Source organism: Delphinapterus leucas, chromosome 1 (assembly GCF_059928025.1).
Source record: "Delphinapterus leucas isolate spDelLeu-1000000601 "Yukka" chromosome 1, BTC_Dleu_Yukka2, whole genome shotgun sequence".
In the NCBI taxonomy this organism is placed as follows: Eukaryota; Metazoa; Chordata; class Mammalia; order Artiodactyla; family Monodontidae; genus Delphinapterus; species Delphinapterus leucas.
In genome coordinates, this window is record NC_143129.1 from 57,815,645 (window position 1) to 57,838,885 (window position 23,241).

Below are 23,241 nucleotides of genomic sequence, written 5' to 3' on the forward strand. Positions count from 1 at the left end.
AAATACATATTTATTTCAAAAAGCATTAAAAGAGTAAAAGAGAGAAAAGAACAGATGACAAATAAAACATAAATAGTAAGATAATAGATTTAAACCCAACCACTCAATTTAAACCTAACCAATCACATTAAATATAAATAATTAAGTACAATCATATTAAATATAAATAGTCCAAATACCCCAACTGAAAGGCTGGATAAAAGATCAAGACTCGACTACATGCTGCTTACAAGAAACCCACTTTATACAGACAAGTGGGTTAGAAGTAAAAGGATGGAAAAAGGTATTCCATGCTAACACAAGTCACAAGAAAGCTAGAGTGGCTATATTAAAATCAGATAAAATAGAGTCCAGAACAAAGAATATCACGAGTGATAAAGATGAAAATTTCATAACAATAAAATACATAATGATATTATGTCTTCATCAGGAGGACATAACACACCTAAATGTTTATGCTCCTAATAACAAGGCTTCAAAATACACGAAACAAAACCTGATAGAGGGACTTGCCTGGTGGTGCAGTGGTTAAGAATCCACCTGCCCCATCATCAAAAAATCTACAAACAATAAATGCTGGAGAGGGTGTGGAGAAAAGGGAACACTCTTGCACTGTTGGTGAGGATGTAAATTGATACAGCCACTATGGAGAACAGTATGGAGGTTCCTTAAAAAACTAAAAATAGAACTACCATACGACCCAGCAATCCCACTACTAGGCATATACCCTGAGAAAGCCATAATTCAAAAAGAGTCATGTGCCACAATGTTCATTGCAGCTCTATTTACAACAGCCAGGACATGGAAGCAACCTAAGTGTCCATCGACAGATAAATGGATAAAGAAGATGTGGCACATATATACAATGGAACATTGCTCAGCCATAAAAAGAAACGAAATTGAGTTATCTGTAGTGGCGTGGATGGACCTAGAGTATGTCATACAGAGTGAAGTAAGTCAGAAAGAGAAAAACAAATACCGTATGCTAGCACATATATATGGAACCTAAAGAAAAAAAAAAAGGTTCTGAAGAACCTAGGGGCAGGACAGGAATAAAGACGCAAACATAGAGAATGGACTTGAGGACACGGGGAGAAGGAAGGGTAAGCTGGGACGAGGTGAGAGAGTGGCATGGACATATATACACTACCAAACGTAAAACAGATAGCTAGTGGGAAGCAGCCTCATAGTACAGGGAGATCAGCTCAGTGCTTTGTGACCACCTAAAGGGGTGGGATAGAGAGGGTGGGAGGGAGATGCAAGAGGGAAGAGATATGGGGATATATGTATATGTATAGCTGATTCACTTTGTTATAAAGCAGAAACTAACACACCATTGTAAAGCAATTATGCTCCAATAAAGATGTTTTTAAAAATAAACACAATCTTAAAGATTAAAAAAAAAAGAATCCGCCTGCCAATGCAGGAAACACAGGTTCAAGCCCTGGTCCAGGAAGATCCCACATGCTATGGAGCAACTAAGCCCATGTGCCACAACTACTGAGCCTGCGCTCTAGAGCCCGTGAGCCACAACTACTGAGCCCATGATCCACAGCTACTGAAGCCCGTGTGCCTAGGGCCCATGTTCTGCAACAAGAGAAGCCACCTCAATGGGAAGCCCGCGCATCACAACAAAGAGTTGCCCCCACTCACCGCCACTAGAGAAAGCCCACACACAGCAACAAAAACTCAATGCAGCCAAAAAAAAAAAAAAAACCTGATAGAACTGCAGAGAAAATTAGACAAATCCACAATTATACCAAAGACTTCAACAAATCTGTCAATAATTGATAGCAAATCAAGAAGAATATAGAAGATTTGCACAACACTATTAACCAACTAGACCTAATAGATATGTATAAAACACTCCACTCCACGACAGCAAAATACACATTTAAGTGCACGCTATATTCTGGGCCATAAAACAAGTCTCAGGGATTCAAATCATACAAAGTATATCCTGACCACAAATTAGAAATTAGTAACAAAAAGATACCTGGAAAATCCTCAAATATTTGGAAACTATATGAACTTCTATAAGCCCATGAGTCAAAGATGATACCAAAGGAAAAATGAAAAATTATTTTGAACTAAATGAAATATCCCATATGTGTGGGAATGGAACTAATGCAGTACTTAGAGGAACATTTACAGCATAGAAATGCCTTTCTTAGAAAAGAAAAGTTGCAATTCAATGGTCTCAGCTTCTACATTAAGAAACTAGCAAAGGGATAACAAATGAAACCCAAAGTAGACAGAAGAAAGGAAATAATAAAGATCAGAACAGAAATCAGTAAAATTTGAAAGAAGAAAAAGTAGAAAAAAGACAATGAAACCAAAAGCTGTTTCTTAGACCAATAAATTTGATAAACTTAAACCCACCAGACTGATGGAGGATAAAATAGGGAAGACACAAATTTACAATATCAGGAATGAGAGAGGTAACATCATTAAAGATTCTGAAGTCATTAAATGGAAAAGGAAATATCATAAACAATTTTATTCTGATAAATCTGACAACTTAGACAAAATGGACATAATCCTTCAAACACACAAACAACAAAAGTTCATCAAGAAGAAGTGAATAACCTAAATGACCTTATATTTATTAAAGGAATTGAATTTGAAGTGAAAAAAATCTTCCCACAAAGAAAAGTCCAGGTCCAGATGGCTTCTCTGATGAATTGTACCAAAAGTACAAAGAAGAAATAATACCAATTCTACACAAACTCTTCCAGAAAATCAAAAAAGAAAGAAATACTTTATACAACACATACTATGATGTCAGCACATTCTAAAACCTAAGCCAGAGAAATAACACAAGAAAACTACACACCAATATTCCTCCAAGAATATAGATACAAAATTCTTTAACATAATTTTAGCAAATCGAATCAAACAAATCAAGCAACATATAAAAAGATAATACATCAAGATCAAGTAGGGTTTATGCAAGAACGGCAAGTTGGTTTAAGGCTCAAAAATCAGTGTAATTAGGAAATTCCCTGGTGGTCCAGTGGTTAGGACTTGGTGCTTTCACTTGTGGTGGCCCGGGTTCAATCCCTGGTCAGGGAACTAAGATCCCCCAAGTCTCACAGCCAAAAAAAAAAAAAAAATTGTAATTATTATTAGACTAAAAAAGAAAAACTATATGATCATCTCAATAGATGCAGAAAATGCATTTGACAACATCCATTACTGACTGAAAAAAACCTATCAAGAATAGGAATAGAAAGGGATGTCTTAAAATTGGTAAGGGCATCTACGAAAACACAAACAAACTTAAAGCTAACATCACACTTAAACAGTAAAAGACTGAACGCTTTCCTTTTAAGATCAGGAAGTCAAGGATGTCTGCTCTCACCACTTCTATTAAACGTTATCCTGGAGATTCTAGCCAGTGTAATCAGGCAAGAAAAGCTAATAAAAGGCATCCTGATCCGAAAAGAAGTAACATTCTTTATTTACAGACATTATATATGATCCTCTATATAAAAAAGCTAATAGAATCTACAAAATACCCACTAAAAATAACAAGTGAATTTAGCAAGGCTGCAGGATAGAAGACAAAAATGCAAAAATCTATTATAGTTCTATATAGTAGCAACAAATAATTAGAAACTAATTTTTTTTAATATACTATCTACAACATCATCAAAAATTGTAATATACTTAGGGGTAAATTTAACAAAAGATGTGCAAGATCTGCACACTGAAGGCTTTGCAGAGAAAAATTTTAAAAGACAAAATACAGAGATGTACTGTTATTAATATTATTAAAATATTAATTCTCCCCAAATTGATCTATAGATTCAACACAACAACAATCAAAATCCCAGCAGGCTTTCTGTATAAAATTGACAAGATGAGTCTAAAATTCATTCAGGCATGGAAATGATCTAGAATAGCTTAAATAAATAACTTTGAAAAAAGAAAAACAAAGTTAGAGGATTTATACCTGACTTCAAAACTTACTAGAAATCTATAGTAATCAAAATAGTATGCTTGTGAATCAGGATAGACAGTAGAAAGACAGAATACACCAAAGACCAGATGTAGACCCCCATGTATATTTGATCTTCAACAAAGGTACAAAAGCATTTGAGTGCAGAAAAAACAGTCTTTTCAACAAATGGTGCACGACAATTAGATATCCATATTTTTTAAAGTAAATCTCAATCCTTATTTTGCACTATCGACAAAAATAAAATCAAAATGGATCACAGACCTAAAATTATAAAACTTTTAGAAGAAAACACAGGAGAAAATCTTTACAACCTTGGACTAGACAAAACTTTCTTAAGTAAAATATGAAAAGCACAATCCACAAAAGGAAAAGAAAATATTCATCAAAATTAAGAACTACTATTCTTTGAAGACAGTGTTAAGAGTATGATTAGGTAAGTCACAGAACGGGAAAAAGCAACTGCAAATCACATATCTGATTAATGACTTGTATCCAGAATACAGAAACAACTTATATAAACTCAATAAGGCACACCCAATCTATTTTTTTACTGAAGTATAGTTGATTTAAAAGTTGTGTTAATTTCTGCTACACAGCAAAGTGACTCAGTTAGACATATATATACTCTTTTTTATATTCTTTTCCATTATGGTTTATTCCAGGACATTGAATACAGTTCCCTGTGCTATACAGCAGGACCTGTTGTCCATTGACAAACCCAATTTAAAAATGGACAAAAGATTTGATTTGACATTTCACTAAAGAAGACAGATGAATGTCTGATAAGCATACGAAAAGATGCTCAACATTACTAGTCATCGGAAAAATGCAAATTAAGACCACTTTGGATATTGCTACACATCTCCTACAAGGGCTTAAATTAAAAAGACTGACCATACCAAGTGTTGGTAAGGCAGTAAAACTGGAACTGTCATATCCTGCTGGTGGTAAAATGACACAAGCACTTAGGACAACAGTTTGGCAGTTTCTTAAAATGTTAAACATAAACCTACCATATGACCCAGTCATTCTACTCTTAGGTGTCTGCCCAAGAAAAATAAAAGTATATGTCTACACAAAGACTTGAACGCAAATGTTCATAGAAGCTTTATTTATCATAGTCAAAAAATTGGAAACAATCCAAATGTTCAACAAAAGGTGAACTGATAAATAATCATGGAATATCTATTCAGTGGCATACTACTAGATAATACAAATAAATTTACTGTTGATACATGCCACAACATGGATGAATCTCAAAATGTGCTGAATGACAGAAGCCAGACTAGAAATAAGTGTATGTTATATGACTTCATTTATATAAAATTCTTGAAAATCCAAACTAACCCATTAAAAACAAAAAGCAGTTTAGTGGTTGTCTGGTGATGCGGTGGTGGGGATTGAGCAGGAAGATTACAAAGGGATGCAAGGAAACTTTTTAGAGGAAATAGATGTCCATTTTCTTGATTGTGGTGATGGTTTCATAGTTATTTATATATTTCAAAACATATCAAATTATGCTTTAAATATGTTACTTTGTTGTATGTCAAATATATTATATCAAATTGGTTTTTTTCAGACGTATGAATTAGATCAGAATGTAACACTATAACTCACTTCCCACTGCTATAATGCCCATAACTCAAAGAATCACAGATTTTGAAGAACTGCAATTCATTAGTAGGAAAGTTAAATTTCAGAACTGGTTCACAGTTTGCTGTGTTTAAGTCATGCTTTAAGTTTCTGAGTCCTTGAAATACAAACCTTAGGATATGTTTAAACTACAAAGCATATGCACCATAAAGATAACCAGGTTCAAGAGGAACTAAGATGAAAACAAATCAGGAATGATGAGAGGCCAGTGTTCCTGGGCTTTTGGAAAAGAACATGTGAATTCTAAAAATATCCTAAAATGTCTCTTATATGGCCAAGCTCTGATCAATGCTTGGGTTTCCCTGGCTCTATGAAAGTGGATTCTCTTTTCAGAATTTCTGATATCAAAGGGGAGAGGCACTTGAAGTGTAAATCCTAGAATAAAGCTATGCCCCAGATGAATATGATTCATGGTTCTTATGATTGTGTGGTCTCTTATTAATTTTTTTTTTTTTTTTTTTTTTTTTTTTTTGTGGTACGCGGGCCTCTCACTGTTGCGGCCTCTCCCGTTGCGGAGCACAGGCTCCGGACGCGCAGGCTCAACAGCCATGGCTCACGGGCCCAGCCTCTCCACCGCATGTGGGATCTTCCCGGACCGGGGCATGAACCCGTGTCCCCTGCATCGGCAGGCGGACTCTCAACCACTGCGCCACCAGGGAAGCCCATGTGTGGTCTCTTAAATTTCAGTATTCTCACTGGCTTGGTCAAACATCAATAATAGGCCAACAAAGGCATTATTGGGGAAAAAACACTATTTTTATATTTTGTATTACTGCTAAAAATACATAAATTTTAGATCACTAATAGACTTTGTGTAACCTTCTTTAAATATAGAAATATTCACACCACTCACCCACATACAGCTTCCTCATGTTGTCTACAGTTAATAAAACTTGGACAACTCTACGAAGATGTTCAATAGCATCATGACATCCAAAGCATATCCAGCACATCAAATGTCATTATTTTATAGTTATGGTGCTGTATAAAACACATAGGTAAACTTCAAGGTTCAAATTAACAAATATCACAGTGAATGCTTTTTATAATAAGAGTTTAAGGTTCTTATATATGAGAAACGAAATTATACAGTAGTTAAGAACACAGACTCTCAAGACTGAACTGCCTGAGTTCAAATCTCACACTAGCCACTTACTTGCTCCATAACCTTGGCCAAGTTCCTTTGTATGTCTACGCCTCTGATCCCTCATCTATAAAATGAGGATAATAATAGCATCTACCTCATAGGGTAGTTATGAAGATTAAATAAATTAATAGGCCTAAAGAACCTCAAACTGTGCCTGGCTCATGGTAAGCAGCCAAGAAGTTTTACATTATTGTTGTTGTTATAATCATGCTTATGATTGTCACTGTTATTAGAGTTAAGATTACTATATAGGATAATTAACACTTATCACTGATAATTTGAAAAATACAAATATATCTACTAAGAATTAATATAAAAGAAGGATTTGAATAGACATTTCTCCAAAAAAAATATACAAATGGCCAATAAGCCCATGAAAAGATGCATGGCATCACTCATCATGAGGGAAATGAAAATCAAAACCACAATAAGGGTACTTCCCTGGTGGGAATGCAGGGGATGCGGGTTCCATCCCTGGTCAGGGAACTGAGATCCCACATGCCGTGGGGCAACTAAGCCCGCACACCACAACTACTGAGCCCATGTGTCACAACTAGAGAGCCTACATGGCACAACTACTGAGCCCTTGTGCTCTGGAGCCTGCACACCACAACTAGAGAGCCCACGTGCCACAACTACAGAGCCAGAGTGCTCTGGAGCCCAAACACCACAACTAGAGAGAAGTCTGCGCACCGCAACGAAGATCCCACGTGCTGCAACTAAGACCCGACACAGCCAAATAAATAAAATAATTAATTAAAAAAAAAAACCACAGTGAGATATCACTTCACACTGACTAGGATGGCTTTAATAAAAAAGAAAGGAAAATAACAAGTGTAGGCAAGGATGTGGAGAAATTGTAACCCTGTGCATTGCTGGTAGGAATGTAAAAAGGTGCAGATGTTGTGGAAAAGTGGCAGTTTCTCAAAAGTGGGTATAGATAGTGGTGAGGGTTACACAACTTTGTGAATATATTTAATGTCACTGAATTGTACAGTGAATTGGTTACTCTCTCTAGCATCCTCACTTTTATTCCTTTAGTTCACCAATAAAGAACTCAATACCCATTCTTACCTAAAAGGCTCCAAAAAAGGCAGAGAAGCTAGGATAAGACATACTGCTAAATTCTAAGAGAACTTAGAAAAGCATAAAAATGCTACTTTGATAACTCGTGATAGGGACTTCCCTGGTGGCACAGTGGTTAAGACTCCACGCTCCCAATGCAGTGGGCCCAGGTTCAATCCCTGGTCAGGGAACTAGATCCCACATGCATGCTGCGACTAAGAGTTCACATGACACAACTAAGGAGCCCTCGAGCCGCAACTAAGGAGCCCGCCTGCTGCAACTAAGACCCAGCACAACCAAATAAATAAATATATTTTTTAATTTATAAAAAATAGCTCATGATGTATTTTAACACAACTATATTAAACTGGAAACAGTAACTATGAACTTGGATAATAGAGATGGGATAATTTTTCCCAAAAAAGTACTGGATTGTAACTCAGTTCCAATCTTACTCAGATTCCAATATAACTTCACCAAGAATCTTTAAATCACTAACTTTACATGATTACTTCCCAATAAAATGGAGAAAAGACATCATTTTTCGTAAATTTATTGAAAAAATACAGGGTATTTTCAGACTGTAGAAAAAAAGCAACTTTGTAAAAAGGTATCATTTTATAGAATATGCTCACAGGTAAATGGAATAACATTACTGGTTATATAAGTGAAACATTATCATTGCCAGTTATGCTACAGGCAAAGAAAGATTACCGGCTTCACAAGGTAATATGACTATTTCTCAAGGTATGACAATCAAGATGTACATCAAAAACATAACCTAAAGTACAAGTAACTAAAAATTTCCTCAAACTGATTTAGGGGGTGCTTGAAAAAGAATGACTTAGGACTTTCTGACCTGAATAAAACAACAAGAAATATGGCCATATTAAATCCTCTAGAGAATCTTTCTATTTCAATAGGAATCACCACATATGATATTGTTCTTTCTTAACCATGTTATCAAACAAGATTCAAAAATTAGCAAATAAATCTTCATTTCTCTAAAAATTAAAACTACTATGAAGTCTTTATGAAGCCAGAAAATACTAAAAGTAGAGTCCTTTTTTAGATTTGAACCACGTCTTTTTTTAGTTGGTAGCTACTATGCTGGGCATCTTTTTCAGGTTCATTGATACAGGCTAATCACCAACCACTGGGCAAAACTGGCCCATTTCAAAATAGGAACGTGCACTAGAAAGACCTTGGGTTTCCTCACTCGGGGGTATTCTTGAAATCTACAAATATATAGAAAATTGTACACAGTCAAGCCTAAGGAAATCATGGGAACAAGATATATAGTATATCCTGCCCAAATTTAAATCAAACAAAATCTCCTACAAACTTCCACAATATTAACTGGATACAGGATTCTTCATTTCACTCAAACTGCTCTATGTCACTATTAAAAGTTAAGCTACTTTGTTCCTTTCTAAGTGTGCTCCTATTACATGCTAAACAAATGACTAATGGATAAAAGAAAATTTGGGTATGATTTCAACTATATAGCATTTTGGAAAAGGCAAAACTACAGAGGCAGTAAAAACATCAGTGGTTTCCAGGAGTTAGCGGGGTAGTGGGTAAGAAGAGATGAACAGACAGAACACAGAGGGTTTTTAAAGCAGTGAAAATACTCTGTATGATCCATAATGGTGGATACATGTCATTTTACATTTGTCCAAACCCACAGAATGTAGAACACCAAGAGTAAACCCTAATGTAGACTTTGGGTAAAAATGATGTGTTAATGTAGGTTCATCAACTGTAATAAATGTGCCAGTCTGATTGGGGATGTTGATAATGGGGGAGGCTATGTATGTGTGGGAACTGGGGATATATGGGAAATCTGTTATCTTCCTCTCATTTTGCTGTGAAGCTACATCTGCTCTAAAAAAAATTAAGTCCTTAAAAAAAAAAAAGAAAATTTGGTTAACTGCTTAATGGTCTATACAAACTACGCTTTTTCAAAACAATTCCTATTCCTGCCCTTTTTTTTTGAAGAAAATATTTTAAATTACTTTTCTCATTAATGTTAGTTCTTGTTGCCATTCCTCAAATTTGGCTTTGACATTATAAACTTCCCTAAAACATACCTAAATGAATCCCATGCTAAAAACTCAGCATTAACACAGTGCTATATAAGGTATACACCTCAGTCATTCATCCAGCTAAAACTAAATGAACCTATATTCAAATCACTGATGTCAATTCCTTCTAATACTCTGAGAAACAAAGAGTAGAAGGAGGACATGATCAGCTGAGATGAAAGCCACCAACTATGTTCTTCTTAGAGTATCTAGAACATTATGTATCTGTGTCAGGTCATTTCAGTTGCAGAGTCTAACGTAGTATATAAATAAGGCCATGTTCATGGATTTGACCTTTAGCAGACCAACTGCTTTGACTCTATACTCATGCTCCCCTCATTCACCTGGAAATATGCCATTAATCAAAAGGAGTACCATTGAGGAAAAACACTCAGTTTTGAAGGTCAGTCTTATAAACATTAGAACTCTGAGCACATTTAACATGTGCTAAATAACGTTTAAGGCACTACATGAAATCTATGCAAACATACTTCAATATGTTGAAAGTAGCAATACAGAAGTAGGACTTAAAATTATGAGCCATACTTTCATATACTCGTGGCAAGAACTGCTTTCCAGGAAGGTCACACAAATTTGGCACTAAGTCTCAGGCCTTTAAAAACATACTCTTCTAGGAATTCAGCCTAAGGAAACAGTCAGAAGTTCAAAGACTTATGCACAAAGAGAATCAATAGACTGCTAATATAAAATTTTTGAAAAATGTTAATGTTTAAAATAGGATAATGGTTAAATCAGTTACATTCAATTAGTCATTAACAAATTATATTTTCATATAAGCCTCAGTAATAAAGCTGTGTGATACTGGCACATGAACATAGACAGACCAACAGAACATAATAGAAAATCTTGAAATAAACCAAAATGTATATGGCAATCTAATGAAAGATAAAGGAGTCATCTTAAATCAGTGGGGAAAAATTAATTATTCAATAAATGGTGCTAGGATAACTGGAAAGCCATCTTTCTAAAAGTGAAATTGTATCTATATCTCATACTTTATACCAGGATGAATTCTAAATGGATCAAAGGTTTAAATGTAAAAATAAAAACAAGAAAGTACTAGACAAACCATTATTATTTTATAACCTCAGAATAGGAAAGGCCATTCTAACTAGGACATAAAACCAAAAAGCCATAAGATTGATACATTCGGGACATTCGGGACATTGATACATTCCTTGGCAGTCCAGTGGTTAAGAATCTGTGCTTCCACTGCAGGGACACAGGTTCAATCCCTGGTCAGGGAACTAAGATCCTGCATGCCACGCAGTGTGGCAAAAAAAAAAAAAAAAAGAAGAAGAAGAAGAAGATTGATACATTCAACTGCATAAAAATAATTTCCTCATAGAGGAAAAGAAAAAAAAAGATAAATGAAAATACTGGCAACTCATGGCAGACAAAGGGCTCTTAATATACTAAGAGTTCCTGCAAATCACTAAGAAAAAGATCCAACAACCCAATAAAAATGGGCAAAAGATATGTACAGTCACAATAAAAGGTATATTTAAATGGCTCTGTAAGATATTTAATCACATATAATATAAGATTTGAAAGAATAAAATTAAACTAAGACTAATTTTTTAGATTGTCACATTAAAAATCCTTGATAATTCCCTATGTACGGGGAGATGGGCATTCTCATACCTTGCTGGAGAAATATAAATAGGTACAACCCCTAAGAAGAGCAATTTGGGAATATCTTTCAAAATTACAAATACATCTATCTTTGACCTAGCAATTCCATGAATTTTTGTTATAGATACACACAAGCAAAATGGCTTATATCCAAGATTATTCATGCACTATCACTTGCACCAGCAAAATGTGGGGATTGGTTTAATAAATTATGATTCATCCAAGCATCATGCAGCCATAAAAAGAATGAGGAACCACTTTACAAATGGACAAGAAAATATATCCAAGATATATTAATAAGTGTGTGTGGAAGGGAGATGTGAGGGAGGAATAACACAAACTCCAGATCAATTCCTATAATGGGTTAACAATTCTGTAAAAAAGGAGAAAAAAGCATATACACAGTAAAAACTATGATACTATCAATTCAGCAATTAACAACTGGCTCCAGACCCCCAGAACACCCAACCAACTTCCTTTGGGGGTTTGTTCCAGTCACTTCATTAACCTCACAAAAAAATGACCCAGCCTTTTTTTTTTTTTTTTTTTTTGGCCATGCGGGATCTTAGTTCCCTGACCAGGGATTGAACCTGTGACCTCGGCAATGAAAGTGCAGAGTCCTAACCACTGGACCACCAGGGAATTCCCAAACCCTGAATTTTTTTAAACTACATTTCTTGGATCCCACTCTTGGCAGAGTTTTTACCTATCTATCTATTTCTATATGCCTGGAATAGGTATGGAAGGATACACAAAAATTTCCAACATTTATTCATTGTGTGGGAGGGAAATGATTGCCTGCCAGATGGCAAGTGAGGGGTGGGGAGGAGGGGTGAGAGAGACCTCATGACATATCCTTTTATACCTTTTGAATTCTGAAAGAAGGAAATGTATTTCCTATTTTTAAAATTACATTTAAAAATAAAAATATATTTGAAAAAATTTTAAACATTTTCAAAGCCATAAGAAAATATGCTATTAGAAAAAAGCAGGATATAAAATAGATGCAGTATGATACCAAATATGTACAAACAAGTATATCTGTACACAGAAAAAACTGGAATAAAATACAATATTAAAGGAAGAATTATCTCTAAGAGGTGGAATTATAGCTGATTTTAATTTTCTTTGGCTTTTCCTATAATTCAAATTCTTTACATTAAGCATGGATTACATTCATAATTAGGAAAATAGTATTAAATTTTTAATAATATGAATCAGAGAGGTTAGAAATTAAAAGGGAGGTATAAAGCTACTAAGGATTATCCAGGATTCTAAGGATCATAAATGAAACATTCAAATTTCCTCAAAACATCACTCCAATGGCAGAATAAAGAATTTAGGAAAAGATCTAATCTGTCCTCTAATCTACCTCTTAAGGATCACTATGAGATTATTCTCATCCTCCTACTTTCTGGATGTTTTGACTGTTTTTGTTTTCTGTTACCTAGGTAATGGTACTTCCAGCATTTCCCTTAAAGACTGTGAAACTAACAATCTGGTATTTCTCACTGACCTTCAGCTTTGAAAGGCCATCTCCCTAAGGGAAAGCAGTAAGATCTAGAAGCTATAACAGAAGGCTGAGGAATCTGAGGTTAAGAGTTCTAATCCTGACAAACTGTGGAATTTGTCTCCAATTTTGGGAATAAGCTAAATTTCCTGAGTCAGTTTACTTAATGAGGAAACTTAAAGGATTATTTTGAAAAATATTTAGGACTATCAACTTTTTACACTTTTTAACTCTTCACACTATTCTTCTGAACTCTGTTTTCTTGCCTCATGTTAAATTTTTCCTCCCTAAATTTTCACTCTTCCAAACAGTATCTGCAAGTATTACCAATGTCTTAGACTTAGGAGCAGGGAGGGGATACTTTTAGAAAGCCTACTGTAAATAACACAACATGAACAGAACTTGAGCCAAGTTGAAGACAATTTATGGGGGAATAAGCATGCAATCAGGATCTAAACTGGACCTTATGAGCAAAGTGGCCACAGACAACCAATTAATGTAACTACATTGAGTAAGGGAAGGTAAAACTCAAGACTCCTAACACCTGAACCCTGCTGATAGAGACAGGAAGATGATAACTTCTATGTCACAGGGCAGCAAATGAAGTTTTGTCATGCTTGCTTTCAAGGGCTCAATTTTTATTTCTTTTGTTTACCGTATTCCCTCCAACCCCATTGAGCTGGGCCTCAGGACATCTTTTTTTCCCTACTATTTACATATCATGTACTTCTTGATGGCTGCCTTCCACAAGAAAACCAGCTACATTAAACTTGTAAAAGGTTCTCTACCAACAGGTCTTGAGAAGCACTTGATAGCCTTTGGGAAGAAACAAACATCAGAGAGCAATTATCCCTCTGCCAAGGGCGGAGTGCCCTCAGCACACTTCAAACTCCTCCTCCTGGATAACAAGACCGAACACCTCTCTAGTTACTTAAAAGTTATTCCAATAGGGTGGGACAAGGGAGCAGACAGCTGAATTTTTTCTGGATTAACTCAGTCATTAGTTCAATGCTTTTTTGTGGTTCACCTACTTAAAAGGTGATCAAATCACTTTGTGCTACTCCAGAGAGCAACTGCTAAAAACAATTACATAAACCCTCCACTTCAATTTACCTTATCCTTCTTTCTAATAAAACAAAGTGTAAGAAACCACTGCCTTGCTACCATTTCTTCAGTAATCTCAGTAAAGCCTACTTTGTCATATGAATCCCTTTTCTTTTCCTTAGCAAATCAGAAAAATTTATTTCATTCATCATAAATAAGATACAACTGTACATCTTTTTTTTTTTTTTTTTTTTTTTTTGCGGTACGCGGGCCTCTCACTGTTTTGGCCTCTCCCGTTGCGGAGCACAGGCTCCGGACGCGCAGGCTCATGGCTCACGGGCCCAGCCGCTCCGCAGCATGTGGGATCTTCCCGGACCGGGGCACGAACCCCTGTCCCCTGCATCGGCAGGCGGATTCTCAACCACTGCGCCATCAGGGAAGCCCTGTACATCATTTTTTAAAGTGCATACACTGAATCTTATTATCTGAAGAAGATAAAGGCAATCCTTATAAACAAACTATTCTCAGATAAACAGGGGCAATCTAGAACTTCATATTATTTACATCAGAGAATTTGTACAGATCCTCAATTCCATACCGGCAATTCCTAAACCCAAAAAGCTCTGAACACTCTTTTTTCATAACTTCTTTAGCAGTAAAATCTGACCTGCACTGACACCATGCTATGTATAGTGTTAAACAATACTTAGCATGAATGTCCATTTGTTTAATTGCAGAACTATTAACATGACTGATGTTGCTCCACACACCACTAGGGGGGTTATATCACTATATATACCATATTTTCTAAAATCAAAAGTTTTGAATTTTGAAACACTCTAATCCAAACAGTTTTGGACAAGGGATTGTGGATGTATAGTTTCTATTCTGCAAAAGTATTTTCGTTCTCTGAAAATGAAATAGCAATAAACCAACATGATAGAGGGTAGAAAAATACTAAGATGTTGTAAAGGAAATTGTCCACCATCTAAAACATTAGTAGAATACATAATTTAAATGAGATACATAAATTTTCTCTTGAAGGAAAAAAAGGAGGGCTATTTGAAATCAATATAATTTAAAATAAACAGTATATACCTAGGCCTTCTTGGAAGTTCTCTTTAATTTCAGTGGAGAACTGTCTACTCCTACTGTGTATAAAATGTATTGGAGATTATGGGAAAATGATGTGTCAACACTCAAAGTCATCCTTGAGTATTTCTTTTTTAATGAATGGGCTTAAATATATTTTTTTAATATTTATTTATTTATTTGGCTGTGCTGGGTCTTAGTTGCCGCATGTGGGATCTTTAGCTATGTAGTGCAGGATCTAGTTCCCTGACCAGGGATTGAACCTGGGCCCCCTGCATTGGGAGCCTGAAGCCTTAGCCACTGGACCGCCAGGGAAGCCCCCATCCTTGAGTACTGAACTCAAGCTTAAGATCCCAAGGATTCCTAAAACATTAATACTCATTTGTAAAAGTTCAATTAATAGTATTTGAGGAAATTAAAACACTTAAGTAACATGAACATGTTGTGGGATATACTGAATACATAGTCACTGATTTTCTTCTGGCAATCAATTAGCTAGAGCACATAAAACTTCTAGTCTTGGTTGAGCAATTTCATTTATCTACATGTTACCACAAAACAGGAGTCATGGGGTGCATAAGTAAGACGTATAAGAATGAGTGATTTGCGGGACTTCCCTGGTGACACAGTGGTTAAGAATCCGCCTGCCAATGCAGAGGACATGGGTTCAAGCCCTGGTCTGGGAAGATCTCACATGCTGCAGAGCAACTAAGCCCGTGTGCCACTACTGAGCCTGCACTCTAGAGCCTGCGAGCCACAACTACTGAAGACCACATGCTACAACTACTGAAGCCCGCACACCTAGAGCCCGTGCTCCGCAACAACAGAAGCCACTGCAATGAGTAGCCCGCGCACCGCAACGAAGAGTAGCCCCTGCTCGCCGCAAATAAAGAAAGCCCACGTGCAATAACGAAGACCCAATGCAGCCAAAAATAAAATTAATTAATTTAAAAAATAATAATAAGTATTTTTTTAAAAAAAAGAATGAGTTGCTGAGAATATTCAAAGTGAATTATGCTAAGAACTTTCTGTATAAGGCCAGTGAGTTAGTCATAACTAATTCATACTACACCAAAATAAAATAACTTCCTGGACTTGTTACTGGTTGCAACATTTTAAGTAAACATAGAAACATGTTCTCTAAAAATGCAATAAAATATACTTTTTTAATTAAATCATCCTTTGTTTTAATTTATGAAGTATAAGCAATATTACTTACTACAACCAGATAAGACTTCTGTCCCCATCAACTCATAACCAGTCCATGAGAAATTCTTACCAAATTCCCATTGCCATATTTCTAGAATTATATTATATTTGATGCAGTATGATTAATTCCCTTTTTCTTCTGCTTGCTGAAATAGTACCAGCCTTTAGAAATTTTCCAGGAGGTCCCTATCAATCATTAATAAACAATGAGCTATATATTAGCTTAATGGTAGGCAATAATGTTGATGTTATTTTATTAACTGAATATTTTAGATAAGTCCTGCCCATACTATTAAAATTAAAAACAATATGGTTTCTTGGTGATCACTTCATCATGAGAACTATATTTCCCCTCTAGCTATTTAAAAGCACATCTGTGCATACACCTGCAGATCTGTTGTACTGATGGGTGCAGAGCTCCAATGCGGGCACTGCTGGAGACTGGTATCTTTAATTTCCCCCAAATAGTGCCCTTCACTCACCATCCATTCATGGTAAAGTAGTTAATTTTAACGTCCTCATTGTTTACCAGAAAGCAGAGACAGCGAGGCTGGCTTTGCCGTTCCCGTTTCCTTTTGCTGGGCTGCTGAGCTTTTTCAGCCAATTGACTTCACTTTGAGGCTATAAATATCTGAAAAATGTTCTGCATTTGATGCTCTTGGATTCTGCATCCATATTTAGCTGTTTGTGGCATGCCTTTGTTTAAGCTACTCTACCACCCATACAGTCAGTCAGGTTGAGATCTGGATGGTCAAAGGACAGATGGATCAACATTCAGCACACACTGACTTACCGTGGGGGAGGCATCGATCTGCTAGACACTGTGACAATGAAGGGAGTGGCAAGATAGGAATACAGAGATAAACAAGACAGACAGATTCCCTGGTGTCAAAAATATTATAGTCTTGACGGGGCATGGGCACAACTTATAACAATATTGGAATAAAACAAATGAAACACTTTACAACTAAAAGAAAATGAAGAATAGCACAGCATAACTATTTTCTCTTGGCTGTGTCTCAAAAATGTGCATTTGTTTGTGTTCTAAATATAGGTCTACATATTATAAAGCTCTGGACATATTCCAAAAAGTTTGCAATCATGACAATACACAAAACTCTGAATATAGGTATAATCCACCAAAGAGCCAGACCTATCAGTAGCAAACTCAAAACAGTGCCCAGTCTTCAAATTTTGTGAGGCAAACTAATAAAATATTGTTTCCAAAAGTTTCTGTAAGTAAATAAATAAAAGTTTCTGTTAAGATATTTGGGGAGAGGGGTTACTTCTGTTCTTCTTGTTTGTTTGCATACTGATTTCAAACCTTAAGTATATTGAAGAGGATATAAACCATAGCCAGAAGCCAGAAGCACTTAATACAGCTCCTTACTTTGCATCTTATCTTTAAAACCCACAGGTCTATTCTAGGTTAGGTCTCAAAACTGAATGAGCTAGATCTGAGATCCCCATTCCCACCTTCCTATCTTGTGAAAACATTCCAAACAAATATACATCTGCCCTCAACATTCCTTCTTTCAAAACTCAGTTCATTGACCTTTTGATAAAAGTGCTCCCCAGAATCCTGATAGTCATGATTTAAATGTATTAAAGGCTTGCTTGATGCCTGGCCCCAAGAGTCAGGGTGGAATTGGGAGGCAAAGTTGTAGGTTAAATAATAGGGTAGGCCATAGAATCAGAAAACTCAAACTAAAATGTACCATAGATACAATTACTCCAGATTCCACATTTTATGTAGAAACCTAGACCCACGGACTTAAAATTACTTGCCCAAAGTTAAACAACAATTTGTGGCAAGGCCAGAATGAAAACCCAGGTTCTCAACCCCCAGTTGCATGCTCTAGACTAGTTTCTGGATTTCTTTAAAAAACGTTTGAGTACACTCATCAAAGTCTCTTTCAATTGTGTAAAAGAACCTTGATGTTCCAAAACAATCAGGATTTTGAACACACAAAACAAATAAACAAGAAAACCAAAACGAACTGTTTTCCAAATTGATTTTCTACATTCTATTTTTTTTACTTCAAAGCTTTTCAAAGAGCTATACAACAGGCAACTTAAAAACTAGCTAAGGACATACAAAAGCCAAGAGTCATTCAGATAGTTTTGGAATATTTACGTCAAACTAAAGACAATAAAGTAGTACCCAAGATGAGCTGCCTTAGAGGAAGGAAAGTAGCAGTACTAAACAGTAAATAAAAACTTCTGGTTAAGTGATAGGGAAGACAAAAAAGTTACAATGCAGTAGAAAGTCTGCAAATTGGCTTTGAAATGCACACTATATATGTGTGTGTGAGAGAGAATATATATTTAAGAATATACACACAAACCTAGCCCTAGGAATGGACTACAAAAACAAGCACATAGGTTTATGGGTTATATGCAAAGGAGGTAGTTAACACTAAGTCTAGAAAATCCAGACAGAATAGTTTGACACTGAAATACTGAATTGTCATATATACATATTCTTGCAGTAACAAGGCCCTATCTCTAACTTCATATAAAAAACAATATGCAAAAGAAGTGTATAAGGACAGAAAGGATAGAATAGGAAAAAGTTGTAACCACAATATACTCTAATTCAAGCTCAATTTCAGATTCCCACCAACCTTTGTTATAAACCATCGGCTAAGTAGGAACAGCAGGTGGGTGGAAAAATCAGGCACTAAAGTTTTTAATCTGCTGAGAATGAACTGGGTGACCTTGCATCATCTCCCACTTCTTGCTTTAATTCTTTCAGTTAATTAAAATAACATCAAGAAACATTTATAAGCATCCAGCAAAATACAATTAAGAATTGGTTATAAAAATTGATGGATTTTTAGAACTACAAGGACCATTAAGAGATTATTTAATCCAATCCACTCATTTTACAGAAGAGGAATGAGACGTCAAAAAAGTGACCTGCTCTGCTCCAAATCACATAGCCATGTAGTGGAAGAACTGAGACCAAAATTCAGATCTCTGGGCTCCCAGTTCTATGATCTTTCTCATGGTGATAGACTTAAAGTCTTGAAATCAACTGAACTATCCAGGAAGACAACTTCAAAGTCACAGTCACTCTTGAATACTAAACACATACCCTGTTCAGGATGAAAAAAAAAAAACAAAACATAATGTACTTGATCACTAACAGGCTTAGATGCACATGACTGCAGGATAACATCTTAACATTGTGTTGATCTCAGGTGCTTCAAATTTGCCATCTTATACTCAGCCACATTACTAATGTCTTTTATAGTCCTGTGAACTAAGTGATAAACACCCTGACGTTTCAATATTTTGGAAAGCCACAGCTCAGTCCTGAATGCCAGGCTATAAATCCTTGGGCTATGGGTTTTCAAAACCAGCATGGTTTTAATGCTGCTACAAGGCTCGCCCTAATAGAATCTCATCATTCAGTTTTAATTAAAGAGGTGGTTACTAGGAATGCAGAAAGGGAAAGTTTTAGTGTGTTCATCACTTTTTAACTTGCTGAGTAGCAACCCAGTCACTTTACAAAGAGCACCAGAAACAATAGTGCAATCCGAAACAATCCACACCCCTTGGACTAAATGCTTGCCTTTGGAGAGTGAGGTTCAGAAAGAGGTTATAGAATTAGACTGTTCCCACCAAATAAATGCTTCTGATTTTTATTTTATTATCTTAACCTCTGCTAAGCTGTTTCATAATATCTTAGTTTCCAGCCTTGCCTCACTCCAGAGAAAGCAGTGAAACGCCATTCATTTGATTTCACGGTGTGTTCTTCTTGAAGATCAGCTGACACTTCCCTTGAAGTCACCACCTGAGAATTAAGTCTACATAGCCCAACTCCACCTTAAATTTACTGCAGGTACCCGAAAAGGTCCAAAGACCATACTGAGCCACATCTCTCTCCTCAAGTCCTAGTCTGGAGAAACTTGTCAAAAATGCACCCCAGAACCAAAAGGGATGTGGGAAACGGACCCAGGATGGATGGGGACTGAGAACAGGACTGAGACCAGGGAATGAATTTCAGCCTGAGCAAAGACACAAAACATCAGCCTCTAAGACGGCCTTTGGTCCTTACCGTACACCCGGACCCAGCTCTGTTGCTGGCACACGGACTCCAGAAGGATCCGATCCAACATGCCACCGGCCACGGCCCCACTGACCGGGACAACAGCGTCCAGCTCCTCCGGGGGGAGCGGCGAGTCGGACTCCAGTCCCGGGAACATCTCCGGCCAGGAGAGCGCCTCCGCGGCTCCTCCGGACGACAGGGAGAGCTCCATGGTGCCCCTGAGGGACGAGGCGGCGGCGGCAGCGACGGCGGGGCGGGCGCGCGGCTCCGCGCCCTGCCTGCGGGAAGGGGAGGAGAAGAGCGCAGCAGCGGGGGCAAGGACCCGAGAGGCAGCCGGCGCGGACGCGGCTCACCTCCTTCCCCGCCGCCCACTGCCCGCGGCTCGGGCGCTGCTGCCCACCTGCAGCCGGCGGGCGGGACCCAGCCCGGGAGGCGGATCCAGCGTGGCCCCGGGTGGGGGTGGGTCCGGGCTCAGGTATGGGTCCCTCCTGGGAGGGGACGTGGAAGGACCCGGGAGGGGCGGCTCGCCCGCCCGCACCCTCGGAGCCGCCTTTCTGTGCCCCAGCCGGCGTCACCCGCGGGCTGATCGGGCCGGGGCTGGGGATGGAGTGGGGCCAGACAGGGCTGGGCTGGGGGCGTCGCCGCCAGGGGCCGCCCCCTTTGACCGGCTCCCGCCGCCGCCGCCGCCGCCTCAGGGGCTCCGAGTGTCCACTCCCTCACCCCTGGGTGGGGGGGCGGGGGAGGCGGTGGCCCCGGATTCTCGCCCGCCAGTCCTCAGCACCCACCCCAGGAATGAGCCGGCCCGCCCCTCTAACTCTCAGGCCAAGGCTCTCGCCGCTGCTCGGGGTCCGGCTCCGACTCCGCGGCGGATCCCACAAGCCCGGCTGCCGCGGCTGTGGCGGCGGCAGGCGGCATCCCAGGGTGATAGGCCGGAGTAATCGAGGGCCGAGAGCCAAGCCGCGTGTGCAGTAGAGTAACGAAGCGGAGGAGGAACTGCCTCCGAAGGCAGGAAAAATCAGACCCCGAGTTATTCATCCAGCCAGTCCCGCCTACTTTCCAAATACCCTCTCCGCCACCGCCCTGCAGTGCGTTTCCCGGTCTACCAGTCTTCCCAGCTGCTTCTTGAAGTGGAGCCGGCGTGGAGAGGCGGGGTGGAGAAGGGGTGCGGGAAATTTAAAAAGAAAGGAAAAGAGCTTCCCTTTCCCCTTTTCCCACCCTTTTCCTTGTACGTATGCATTTATGTCTTTATTTATTTGGACCAACATTTCTTTCTCATTGGACGGAGAGATTGGAGATGCTGCTTTATTTTACAGTCACCCTAGGGGAAAAGCTTCCTTCCCAGAGAGGAGAGTTGGCAGCGGGGTCTGGGATTGTGGGATTGTGTGGGGACCGCGCTCTGCGACCTGTCCGCACTAAAGCTGGATTTGTCATCGGTTTAGAATAGCATGGTTAAGAAGTGTGGTATGGATGGATGGACGGGCCTCGCAAGCACATGAAATGCTCAAAAGCCTAATATTAACCAAACGTGTTTCTCTTTTTTTGCCTTCGATCTTTGTGCAATATGTTGGCTTTTTTACCGAGGTCTCTAATGATGTCACTTGCGTTTTATTTTTGGTCTATCTGTAGACTGTCTCTCTTGACCTTGGGTTTAATTTTATGCCCACCCAAGGCAATATTCACCAGTTCAGATTTGAGTTGCTGGAAAAGTAATAACTATGATTTTAAAATTGAAAAGTAACAAACAGTGTCTTGCACATAGTAGGTCTCCAACAGTGTTTCTTGAACATGGCTGCATAAAACCTAGCAAGGGTTCCATAAGTATACATTGCGTGGTTGTTTTTTTTTTAAACTCCTTTTGGGGACGGTGTTTAGTGTTTGTCCCCCTTTTCTCCCTACTTGGCACAAAGAGACGGGTCTACAAGGGGACATTTTTGTTTTCTGTATTGTTTGGGCTTATCAAGAGGTATGAGGAGGCGTTTTGTAATTTTCTCTAAACTGTTATTTAGAGTAATAGTATTTCACAACAGGAAGTAACCTTAGAGAGAATCTCATCCTGCCTCCTGTTTAACAGGTGAGAAAACTGAGGAACAGCCATGTTACCTGGCAAATCAACCACCAATACAGATAGGTCTGCAATGCTTCAGTGATATTGGTTACTTCAACTTCTTTCCCTCAAAAACCTTTTGTGATTAAGCTTGTTGATATGTGGCTTGGTGATGTATTGAAGTGATCATTTCCAGTATCTAGAACCCTGATTTCTTACTATCTGACACCATAGTCAGACTTCCAGGTCTAACCATCGTATCCCTCAGTGTCTGGACAAAAGAAAGTGTTGAAGCTAGAGATTTAGAGCCCTGTACTGAATAGAGCTAGAGCATTTTTATTTACACTAAATTACTGTTGAAGTCATGGTAACAGAAGTCAGGGACTTCCCTGGTGGTCCAGTGGTTAAGAATCTGCCTGCCAGTGGTGCTGGGAAAACTGGACAGGCACATGTAAAAGTATGAAATTAGAACACTCCCTAACACCATACACAAAACTAAACTCAAAATGGATTAAAGACCTAAATGTAAGACCAGACACTATCAAACTCTTAGAGGAAAACATAGGCAGAACACTCTATGACATAAATCACAGCAAGATCCTTTTTGACCCACCTCCTAGAAAAATGGAAAGAAAAACAAAAATAAACAAATGGGACCTAATGAAACTTCAAAGCTTTTGCACAGCAAAGGAAACCATAAACAAGACCAA

General features: G+C 38.1%; 1 protein-coding gene across 7 annotated transcripts in view; it reads right to left on the minus strand.

Annotated features, from left to right (window-relative positions):
* Positions 1–20,811, minus strand: part of RASAL2 (RAS protein activator like 2) — a 393,146-nt gene extending 372,335 nt beyond the window's left edge. For all 7 annotated transcript variants that reach the window (XM_089920293.1, XM_089920249.1, XM_089920225.1 and 4 more), the window contains exon 1: positions 20,497–20,811. In XM_089920293.1, the coding sequence (XP_089776419.1) occupies positions 20,497–20,698 (202 nt within the window). In that variant the 5' untranslated portion in view covers positions 20,699–20,811. The remainder of the gene's footprint in view (positions 1–20,496) is intronic.
* Between the last annotated feature and the right edge of the window lie 2,430 nt (positions 20,812–23,241).